This window comes from Mercurialis annua, linkage group LG2 (genome assembly GCF_937616625.2).
Source record: "Mercurialis annua linkage group LG2, ddMerAnnu1.2, whole genome shotgun sequence".
NCBI classification, from domain to species: Eukaryota; Viridiplantae; Streptophyta; class Magnoliopsida; order Malpighiales; family Euphorbiaceae; genus Mercurialis; species Mercurialis annua.
In genome coordinates this window covers 42,376,377-42,388,531 of record NC_065571.1, presented here as the reverse complement: position 1 = coordinate 42,388,531, position 12,155 = coordinate 42,376,377, and the positions used below count along the sequence as shown (strand labels likewise).

Genomic DNA, 12,155 nt, shown 5'->3' with positions numbered 1-12,155 from the left:
CTCTGAAAATCATCATTGGACGCTTCAGTTTCTTGTCACTTTTTTCCTGTCCGAAAAATAGGCGTCTAAAAGTTCAAACACATAATTTATTTTTGAAACAATTTTAAAAGGTGTTTCAACTACTTAGATGATCCAAAAATAAGTAGACACACCGAAAAAGAATTTTTTGAAAACTTGGAATACCATTCATGCATTGTTTTCCAAAATAAAACAAAGAAACCGAAGTGGCGCCTTTTCTTGTTTCCCGCGCCATTGATATCAATCAATTTAATTAAAACCCTAAAAAAAAACCGCAAACCCTAAATTATTTATTTGTCTTTTAGTTGTCTAATGCCAGCGCTCACTGTGTCTGTAATCAAAGATTTAGTGGAAGAAGAAAGATGTTCTACTCGCAAACGTTTCTTGCGAGGAAAGGCCCGCTCGGAACAGTGTGGTGCGCCGCTCATTTACAGAGCCGCCTCAAAAAATCCCACTACACCTCCACCGATATCCCCTCCACCGTCGGTAAACAAAATCATATCTTTTTTGGGTTTTAATTCTTGCTGTGGAACAAAGTTTAAATCTTTATTTTTCAATTGAAATCGATTTAACAACGAGTTATAACTCGAATGGTATAAACACTCATGGGTTCAAATTTTGAAAAAGAAAATTGAAATTGTTATCTTTTGTCAGTGGATGAGTGTTACCAGATTTTGATTTCTAGTGTTATTTCTTTGTTTTATATAGCAAAAGATGTAAACTTTCACTTTTGAACTTATATTTTTCATTTTAATATTTCATTACATTCTGACATTGCATTGTGATGTTTAGTTTAGTATTATTGTGTTATGAGGTTTAGTGTAGTATTATTAGTTATTATATGCTTGCTTATAGAACATTATTTTCGGTAATTTAGTGACAATTGTTTGATATTGATGTATATTTCAGATCGCATTATGTGTCCGGAAGTTCCCATTGCTTTGAGAATGTCAGGACACCTTCTGTTAGGTGTTGTTCGGATCTATTCAAAGAAAGTCGATTATCTTTACCATGATTGCAATATTGTTCTTGTGGGGTTAAGAAAGGCATTTGCTTCCATTGAAGTTAACTTGCCCGAGAATGCCACAACAGCAAAATTTGAATCCGTCACTTTGCCTCAAACGTTTGATCTTGATGCTTTGGATGTGGACTTTGATGTATATGCGGATGGGTATAAATCTAATCAATTTTCTTATTTTCTTTTCTCTTCATTTGATTTCTTAATTTTCATGATTGTCCCCGGATTTTTTTTTTGACACAATTGCTACTTGTCTTAGGTCTCTTGACAATCATTTGAGGGATCAAGAGGAAATAACACTTCCGGATCAAATTCCTACCGACCGAAATCCTTATGTTGTTATAACTTTTGACGAGGTCTGTCATTTTTTTCCGGAAAGTCCCCTTTGGTGCTTTATGTTCCGAAATTGCAATGCTCACTGTAGAAACTTTATGCGCAGGATATAATGATGGATATGTTACCTCCAGAAAAGGAACTGAATACAGGTGTTAGGCTAATGGAGGAAGAGTATGCCCTATTGCATTTGGAATTTTTTTGTCGATTTTTTTCTTCTATTTTGCAATTCTTTTTGCCGGGAGTCAATACTTAGCATTTGTTTTCATTTACAGTGTCATTCCTCCATCAGGAGTTGATTTTGATATGGATTCTCTGACCACCATTCCTAGTAATGTTAGAGAAGGATCTGTAGAAGCTGCAAATCTTCGAGATCCAGGCCCAAGTTCTTCTACAGGAGTGCCTATGGAAATTGTTGCTATTCAAGAATCTGGTCCTAGCAACCAAACAGAATTACATACTGAGATTCTTGATATTCAAGGCCCTGGTCTAAGCAATCAGACTGAGGTCCTTAATTCAGCTGTTAACGATGAAACTTCCCCTCCAGAATTTGAAGCTTTGCGTGACAATGTTGACGCTTTTAGTTCAGAAAACTTCCCTCTGCTGTTTACCAATCATCAACATGATGCATCTGAATCAAGCAGATCTTTAAACCGAGGTTTGAGTGAGAAACAAGTTCCTTCTCCAATTGAGGAAGATGTCTTACCATCTGGAGGGCAGTCTCTACCATTTCAGCAGTGTCCAGAATCCCCTACTTCTGCATCACAAAATGCACCTGAAAGTTTTGACACACGAGTTTCATTTGGTACGTGCACGACTTCATACATTTATGTGAGCAGGATGGAAAGATGATTTTGCCTTGGTTGTTTCTACTTGAAACCAGCTTTTCGTTGTGTATGTCTCAGGGCATGTATTACCCGAACTTGCCTTAAACCCAACACCAGCTGTTCAGCAGCCAAGACAAAGGCCAAGAAGGAGAAAGCGCTTTGATAAGACCACAGTATTAAGTAATAGGTACATCTTGTTGTTTGATTTTTAATTTGACTTCTACCATTTGGCTCTGGTTATCTGATGTACGAATGGAATTATAATAGGGTCATAAAGAAGGCTTTAGAAGATCATGAGGATATAAAAAGACGAAGGTTGAACAAGCCCTCTAATGCTTTGGATATCTGGAAGTCGAGCAACATTTTAAGAAAGGAGCAAGTCTTTTTTGAGTCTGCATTAACTGGTGTGTAATCAGAACTCTATTTTTGGGTTTGTATTGGGCAATTCCTGGTAGTTTAAAGTTAATGGTTGAAATTTTAAGAATGTATTGATGTTTTGTTTATTATCAGGGTCTTGTGCTGATTTATCCAATTGCTATAGAAATGACTACATTTCTTCAAAACCTCATCTGGTTCTTGAAAGGGATGTGACACCAGAGCCTATGACTGCAACATATCCTCCAACTGAAGTGGTCTCAGATTCGAGGGATGCAACTTCTCCTGCTCGTTCAACAGAAGTCATTTTGGAGCCTATATCTGCAACTTCTCCTGCTCCTGTAACTGAAATGTTCTCTGAGCGCAGGGAGGCAACTTCTCCTGTTCCTGCAATTGAAAACCTTCCAGATCCTTTTCTTACACAACCTTGTGTACCTGAAGTTGAAGCTGACCCAGCAATTGAAAATCTTCGACAACATGAAGGCCATACTGAAAACACTCTGTTACCTGAATTCCTGCCTACTCCTTTCAGAAGTGATGACTTCACTCCTATCTCGGCAAAAACTTTAGGATCAGACACACAGAATGGAGCAAGTATGGGAACTGAAGCGCTGCCGACACCAGATATTGCAGCGTCTACTGCCACTTACACTACTGATCTGGAAACACCCAGGACATTTTTGGAAGAGCAATTTGATGCAGGATATTCTGGACTTCCCGATATTCCTGAATCTGTTAAGACTGGTGAAACTGGGGTAATTTATAACCTTTTCTTTGGCATTAGCTATACTACTTTGCTTGCCTTTTCTTGTAGTCTTGCATTGAAGCGATGGTAATGTCTTTTTGTCTCAACTTTTTGATGCCTTTCATGTCCCGAGGCTCTTACTATCTGAAAGTTTTGTGCTGTATTGCTTGCTTATCTTAGACATGTTAATTTTGTTATATTACTTATGATGTTTATTTTAGAATATCTGAGGTTAAGACTGTTTCACCACTCACCTTATTTTACAAGCTAGTTAACTATATGAATCACCCTTCTTTTTTCTTACTCCAACAATCGCTATTTTTGTAGGACCTTTATTTTCTGGAATTAGACAACAGCCCACCTGGTAAACTATTTATTTGTTTAGTCAAAGTTATATGAAATTTCACTTTTAGTTCTTCTATTTTGTGAATGTCATTTTTTCTTATGGCAGCATCTCAAGGCACTCAAGGCTCTCAAGGCATTGATTCACTATCTGTAAGAACAAGGTACTACTGTCTATTGTTGCAAACTAGAGGAAGTCCAGTTCTCAAAGGTTTACCTTTTTCTAATTTAAATTGCCTGTTGCTTCTTTGTTATGTTGGTATTGCAGGGCTGTGGCTCAGTATTTGAAAAAATATTCTCCTATGACCCCAGAATCAGAAGACGTATCTGGAGATCTCAGTCTCAACAAGATTTTAGAAGGAAAAACAAGAAAAGTATGTGCCCGGATGTTTTCTGAAACATTGGTAAGTGTTATGGTGTTTTCATGCATGGCACTGCTTGCCTATTAATCTATTCATATAAATGTTTTCATAAAAGGTAACAGGTTGAGGAAAATACGTGATCATTAATATGGCATATGTATAGGGACATCGAAGACATATTTTCTTGCTGAATGAACTACATATTAATATAAGCTTTTAATGTAAGATAATACTTCTTAGTACGTTAGGAAGTAAAACAATCATTTCCTAAGCTTCTACATGGTTTTCTTCCCTTTTTTTTTGTTACAATAGACTTGAAGTAAATTTATTTTCCTTTTTAAATTTCCTTTTTAAATTTGGTTGCAGACTCACTTGCCTAGTTATAGATTCTTGGCAGAACCCTGCTGTGCTTTCTTATTATGCTTTGTACAGTTCTGATTTCACATTTAATTTGATACATACAATTCTGCATGTAAGAAAATGCATAGTGTTTTAACATGGAATTCAGATAGACATAAGTGTCCTCTTATCTAGCTCCCTGTTTGCAATCATTTGCGTTTGTTCCATTTACCATAGGTTCTTGGATATGCAAATTCATTTCAGTTATGACAATTGTAAAATGCTACTTGACGGGGTCACTTAACTAGCTATTATTTGTCATGCTTATTTTTATCTGATTTTAATGGTGCAATGCAGGTTCTTAAAAGCTATGGACTTATTGATGTACAACAAGAGGAACCTTATAGCGACATAACGTTAAAGTTGACTTCTAGACTGTCGAAGGCCGAAATTTGAGAACCATAAAAGCTTATCTTACAATCTGCTGACCTGTCTCCTAGTAGGTAAGATCTATGATTTAGTATTAATCTACTATTGCTGTTTCACCTGTGTCAATGGCTTGTCCAAGTCTGATGGATTTTGTCTAAATGCTTTAGAATTTTCGATTAGTCATTGTAATGATTTGCCGGTGTTAAAAAGAATGGATACATCAGTAAAGCTGCATGCAAATTAATGTAGTACTTAGAAGTTTAACTACGATATACTATTCTTCAGTTTACGGAAGTTCATCCATTTAGGCTAACGATATCAAATTAATTAGTTATGAATTAAGATTTTAGTAAAATTGAATTTAGGTCAAGGTATGATGTAATAATTTATGTTGGTTAGTGGCATGATCTTGTTAAACGAACTGACTCATTTTTTGTGTGGATTGATTTTGTTATTTGTTCCCTTTGCTAAATGCAGGTTGGTTTTGTAAAACAAGACACAAGTTGCATTTGGAGCAATGTTTTTAAAACCGGACCGGACCGGCCGGTCGGACCGGATTAACCGGGAACCGGCTACCTGTCCGGTCCGGTTAGACATAAAAATTCGTAAGTTAAAAAATCGGTTCGGAATCGGGTTAAACCAGACAAATCCGGTTAATTGAGAAAACCGTGCAAATCCGGTTTTTCAAATATTATGCAAAAACCTGCAAAATCGTCAGAGAGACCACTTTTTTTGTTTCCAATCCTTTTTGTCCCTTTCTTGAGATTAAAAGTAAACAGCTGCCCTTATATTTGTTAAAACTTACAAATTGATGCCTTTGTCCTAATTCACAGGTTTCCCCTTTGTTTTCTATAACCAACAAATAATAATATTTTAATCTAATATTTTCTTTATTAAATTATATTGATGGTTACTTATTATTCATTCATGATGTCTAAATAATTTATATAATTTATTTTATTATTTTATTTCCTATCATATTTATAAATTTTTAATTTAATAATTAATAAAATTCAAAAATTTAAGTACAACCTCTTTTTCATTTTTTTTTTGTCACCAACAAATACTATTCTTTTTAAATAAATAAATTTTTTAAATATATAGTGATGATTATTTATTTATCAATTATAATTATATTTTGCATATTTAATTATCAATTTTATTTAAATATATTATTATATTCTTTATTTATAAACTTTTGTTATATAATTTTAATTCAATAATTACTTTTAAAATTAAAAAAAATATTTTTTTTTTCATATGCTATTGGAATGTGTTTATTAATAGTTATATTTTATAAATAAAATTTAAAAAATATATTAATTTATATTATATCATATTTTTAATATTTATATTTATTAAAATTAAAAAATCCGATCCAACCCGGTTGAACCGGTCGAACCATGAACCCTCGACGAAGCCGGTTCGCTTTCCGGTCCGGTTTTAAAAACATTGATTTGGAGTTTCATGCATTAGTGAATGAAGAGGCTACATGAACAGCACTGTGAATATGGAAATTTTGCTTTAACTTATTGTAAGTAACAAAATTAGTTGTTGCCCTAACTTATTGTAATTAAGGGAATTGATCTTTTTTGTTTTGGTGGTGTATGTATGTGTGGTAATGTAATGCTGCTTTTGTGGATATGTGAATCTTTATTTGGAGCATTCATTTAGTTGGTATAATATTTATTTATAAAAGAGCAACTCTTAAAAAAAGAAAGAAAGAAAGAGTAGCAATTGTCACTTTGCCTAAAATGATGTATTATTTTTATAATTATTTTTTTAATTCTTTTAATTTTTTGAAAATATGATAATAATTCAATTAACTCATAGATGCAAAAAATAAATCCAATACAATAGACGTTTCCACGAACCTTTCTTAAATTTTGTAATTAAGCTATAAGCAATTTTTCGAATTAAGTAAACATTGATAACTGACAAGCTATAACTCAAATGATACAAGTGCCGGGTAATAAATTGTTAAGGTTGTGGAAAGTTTTAAAAACCGAATCGGTGGCCGAACCGGTGAGGCCACCGGTTCCCGGTTCAACCGGTTCAATGACCGGTTGAACAAAAAGATTCGGTTTTTGCTGTTTTAGATCGGACCACTGGTCGGATTCCGGTTTGACCGGCTGGTCTGGTCCTAAGACACTCGTTGTGGGTTCAATTCCTTCCACAAGCATTTTCTCTCCCCAATTATAATAAAAAAAGTAAAAATTGATATAATTAAGATTTAATAGTGTCAACAAGGTAAATCTTTTTGATATTTTTGTAGGTCTATTTTAAAAGTTCTAAAATTTGCAAATCTATATTAATTAGATAAATACATTGTAAGTCTATTTTTTTCAATCAATTTAATTGTTTTAATTTTTGATTGATTTTTTTATACTAGTTTATTAGTTAGCAATTTTTTTTAGTGTCTACTTTTTAATTCAAAAGAAAAACTTAAAATTAAAATTAAAATTCAATTTTAAATTTTCTATTTTATTAGTGGTTGAAGTTTAAAAGAACCAAGTTTGAAGTTAAATAAATTAATTGAAAAGAAATTACTACATAAAATTGCAAAAGCTATCAAAATAAGATAAATTTTAAGGATTGAGATTCCCTCATGTTCAAATGAACATGATGCGTCATATTCACTAATGTACACCATTCATTATAAAATGAATGGTGTCAGGGGCGAAGCTAGAAATTGCTTTAAAGGGGGTCAATTTTTATAAATTTAACATGTTTTTAGATTAAATTAGAGATTAAGGTGGGCACTATATTAAAGAAAAAGCTGAATTATTTAACTTTTTTGTTGATTTATATAAATTTTGCTTAGGAAATTAAAAGAAAAGGTGGTCAATAGCTCACCTTGGGCAAGGTGTAGCTTCGCCCCTGAATGGTGTAGATTAATGTAACTACTAGAATCAAAGTTTCTGATAAATTTGTAAAAAGTATAAAAGTTTCACTTTTTTGGAACCATTGTTTGGTTCAGTTTGCAAATAATTGGTTCGATATATGTATTCTTAATTCTTAAAAAATATGTATGCTTAATTCTTAACAAATTAAAAATAGAGTTATTGAATTTTAAAGTAAACAATATACAAATAAATTTTATGAAATGTGCTGTGATCCATTTGAACCAATTGCAGATTATTGTTTTGATTAAAACCCCTTAACATTATAAAAAATATAAAATTTTCTATATCATTAGACCAAAACAAAAAAATATATGAAAAACGACTACTATAACTAATATAAAAAGTAATACTAGTTCTATCCAGCAGGTTTAAACATTCCTCAAGTCAAATATTCCATTTATCTCTTATGTTTTTTTGCATAGCTTCTCTACATTTAAGTCTTTCCTTAAAATCATTCACATCAAATTCCATCTTCACCAACCCTTCCTCATTTTTTTTGATCTCACCTTCATTTTGAAATTCTGCTTTTCTTCAAGTCGCTTCGAGTCTATTAACATCCCTAGACAAGAAACCCCCAATCAGCCGACTGATCAACGAGCTTTTTACTACCCCACGATTACGTACATTAAATATATCTTCACTTATCATTACTCTCGAATTCCTTATTCCAATCTTCGCCCTCTCAACCGCCGACGCCATTTGGTGAATCACTTCATAGTGTTGATCATCATAGGTGTTTTCATAGAGCTTGAGTGTTTCGTCGATCTTTTCGAATATAGCCAACGTTTGTTCGGTAGTCGGCGTGCATGACCATACTAGTTTGACAAGGTGCCTAGCAATGTTGCCGCCAAGCTTCACGGCTCGAGTCTTGACGTATTCTCTGGTAATCTCGGATTGGTCGCACCATTTTCCATTCTAAATTACTCTGGTCGTGTTCGACGTCCATGTCTTCGTCTCTGCATGAAAAGAAAAACAAATAAAATAAAGGGTTGATTGCAAATTAAATCACGAACTTTACCCTAATTTGCAATTACAGCACAAATTTTAGAACTTGTCAATATCAGTAACCAACTTTATTTTTTGGCAAACTGATACACCGATCAATCATGCAACGACACGTGGCGGTGCATTATAATGTCCACGTCAATGTTTTTTAGATCGGTGCACCAATTTTCCAAAAAATGAAAGTTAGTTACTAACATTGTCAAGTTTTAAAGTTCGTGTTATAATTGCAAATTAGGGTAAAGTTCGTAATTTAATTTGCAATTAACTCTAAAATGAATAACACTAATCGTTGATAGGTCTCCATTACACGTAGCAAATTAACAAAATGATAGAATATTATGTACCTTAGACGCAAACATGGCAACATTCGAATGACTTAATTAACAAGAAGTGGTATGAGCTTATATGATTTATTGTTTAGTATTTATATTGTTGAATTATTATCTTCGAGTTTTTATAGGATTTGAACTTTGCGTATGTAAATCACATCAATACAAAATTCAATTTCATGTTCCGGTACTCTAGGTAACTCTTCAGGGAAGACATCTGCAAATTCAGATACCACCGGCACGTTCTCCACACTTTCCTTCTCTACCGTCACATCTCGAACTACGACAAAAAATCATTGACATCCTTTACCTCACATTCGCCGTGCTCTTATAGTTGAGATAAGGCTAATAGATGAATCCACCTCTTATAATGAAACTTTGCAAATCCTACCACTTTGTTTCGGCAATCAACATTAGCGTAATATTGTGCGAACCAATCCATTTCCAAAATCACATCAAACGATAAGACATCAAGTAAGATCAAATTAATTAGCATTTCTCGACTTTTAATTAAAATAGGACACATAGAAAATACTACATCCACATCTACACTATCATTCACAGGAGTAGCTACGGACAATGGATTTTGCAAATGGACTGATATTCTACCCATTCTAACAGCAAAACTTGGCGACACAAACGAATGAGTAGCACCAGGATCAAATAACACGAAAGTATCCAATTTAAATATAGGAAGAGTGCCTTGCTTCACCTTTGCCAATGTTAACTTTTCTTTTCACTAAATCCCCGATTGTGAAACTCATAGATTTCACCCTCTTACTGTGGTACTTTTTCATTCTTTATTTCTATGCCTCTATTCTTACTGAAGTTGTTTCCTTTTTTTCCTCCAACAGGCCTAGGCAGACTCTCTGGCCTTCCTCTTTCTTTACTTCATCAAAATATTGTACCCTTAAATTTGACATTCCAATATCGGCATGTATCACTGCTTCACAGCCTTATGTAAGGTTGAAGTGTGTTTCCGTAGTTTCTGCTCTCGGTGTGGTGCGACATGACCATAATACACTATGTATTTCCTATACCCAACTTCTTTTGCGTTGTGTAGTCTTGTTATCAAACCCAGAATTGTTATGTTTGATACTTATGTCATTCCATTGGTCTATGAATGGGGCGATTGAGGTAAACCTCAGGTTAATTTTGAAAAAAAAAAACATAATTCTCAAAAGTTTTTACAATCAAATTGCTTTCCGTTGTCCTTGATCCGAATTTTGGTACTCCGAATCTTCATATGACTCCTTTGAAAATAAAAATTGCAACGAGCTTCCGTGATGGTAAATATGGCTTCTACTTCTATTCATTTTCTAAAGTGGTCAACTGCTACCATTAAGAATTTTCTCTAACCAGACGCCATTTGGAAAAGGTCCCAAGATATCCATTCCCCACTTTACAAACGGCCACGGGCTGGTGACCGGGCTCTGTTCCGAGGTTGGTGCGTGACAGTAATTATAGTGCATTTGACATTTCTCACATTTTTGCACTAAATAAGTGGCTAGCTAAGCCATGGTGGGCTAACAATAACCCTGTAAAACTACTTTCCTGATCACTATTCGGTATGAATGTGACTTCTGCATAATCCGTCATTAATCTTCTTCAAGACGTACTCTCCTTCTTCCACCGTTAAACATCTAGACTAGGGATGGGTAAAAGATAATCTATACAGTATTCCATCATTGAAAGAGAAATGTGGGGCTTGCCGAGTTATCTTATGCTCTGTAATTTTATCCTCATGTCCTATGCTTGCTTCATCATTTATTGCCATGATCTTCATGAATATTTTACATGCAAAGTGTTTAGAGATGATGTTAGTTGCTGGAATTATTTACATGTTGGATTATGTATGATTCGAGTGGAGTTTTTGTTGATATGCATGCTTAATTAAGGTTGATTTTAGGTTTAGCATGTTAATTATTAATTGGGCTAATTCTATAAAAAATCACGAACTTTACACGAAATTTCATTTTTATCACGACCTTTAAAAGTTGACCTTTAAAGGCATGACTTTTCATTTTGTTTCAAATTTATCACCAAAGTAAAATTCAATGTATTTTCTTGACTAAAAATTACTAATCCTACATACTCTAACCGAAAGATAATAATATTTGGCGTCGATTTATAATTTGGGTTTTTCATTTATGGTTTAATGAAGAACTTAGTCAACAAAAATACACTGAAATGATAAATTTGGAAAAAAAAAAAAAAGAAAGGTCATGGTTTAATATGAAATTTCGTGTAAAGGTCGTGATTTTTTTATGGAATTAACCCTTGTTAATTTGGACTAAATTGCATGATTTGTAAAGTTTGGATTCCTATATGTTGCTGGAAATATATATGAGTTATTTCTTTGATTTTATGGTTGATATATGTGTTTTGGTTGGTTTCTTAATTTCTTAGAGTCGGTTATGCTCCGAAATGATTTTAAAAGCGTTTTTGACGAAAATAGCGTTTTCGTGATTTTTTGGTGTTTTTGATATTTCAAAAAGATATTTGTTTTAATGGTTTGAATGAAATTATATTACTGAAAAATATATGTCTTTTCGATGATTTGGCGAAATCGTCGTGTTTACGAGATTTCGAGTTACAGGCCTCAAAACGGGCATTTCGGTCGAAACGAGCGTGAGACGCTCTCTAGTTGGAAAGTTAATTTTTGAAATGTATACGATATTTTACCGGGAAAATGGTTTTTATCGTGGAGTGTAACTAAGATTCATAAATTTTATAAAATCGTGGTTTTTGTATTTTCGATGCTTTCAAGTTGTTTTGATGTCTTTGTTTGTGTTGTGTGGTCTAGAAATCCTTGGAGTTAGGATTTTCTATTGCATTATTTTAATTTGAGTTTTTGCTAGACCTGCCGATGTCCCGTGGTGTGGAGTCTGACCGTGATTGACGTGGTGTTGGTAGCTTATATTGGAGTTGTTTTTGAGATATCAAGTAGTGAGTAGTACTTTATATTTTTGTTATTAAATAATGTTTTCACATGCTAGCTACACTTTACTAAATGTTTTTCGAACATCGTTTTTGAGGAATTAAAACATGCTATCCAAATGTGTGGCATTAGGACGGCGTGCGCACTAGTTGAATCGATTTATATGTATTAAGATATACGCGTATT

General features: G+C 33.6%; 1 protein-coding gene across 1 annotated transcript; it reads left to right on the top strand.

The window, feature by feature from the left end:
- The first annotated feature begins 246 nt into the window (after window positions 1–246).
- Window positions 247–5,525, top strand: LOC126670573 (sister chromatid cohesion 1 protein 3). Its single transcript, XM_050364333.2, has 13 exons — window positions 247–504; window positions 928–1,189; window positions 1,296–1,392; window positions 1,476–1,543; window positions 1,645–2,174; window positions 2,275–2,383; window positions 2,464–2,600; window positions 2,707–3,326; window positions 3,644–3,680; window positions 3,768–3,822; window positions 3,927–4,062; window positions 4,717–4,862; window positions 5,266–5,525. Exons 1-12 carry the CDS (start codon window positions 381–383, stop codon window positions 4,813–4,815), a joined length of 2,274 nt encoding a protein of 757 aa, XP_050220290.1. The 5' UTR covers window positions 247–380; the 3' UTR covers window positions 4,816–4,862; window positions 5,266–5,525.
- The last annotated feature ends 6,630 nt before the right edge of the window (window positions 5,526–12,155 follow it).

Bases quoted from the DNA above. Each gene is read 5' to 3' on its own strand.
- LOC126670573 (XM_050364333.2), top strand. From the start codon at position 381: ATGTTCTACTCGCAAACGTTTCTTGCGAGGAAAGGCCCGCTCGGAACA. The intron at 1,393-1,475 runs GTCTGTCATTTT...CTTTATGCGCAG, and splicing joins TTGTTATAACTTTTGACGAG to GATATAATGATGGATATGTT. The intron at 3,681-3,767 runs GTAAACTATTTA...TTCTTATGGCAG, and splicing joins ATTAGACAACAGCCCACCTG to CATCTCAAGGCACTCAAGGC.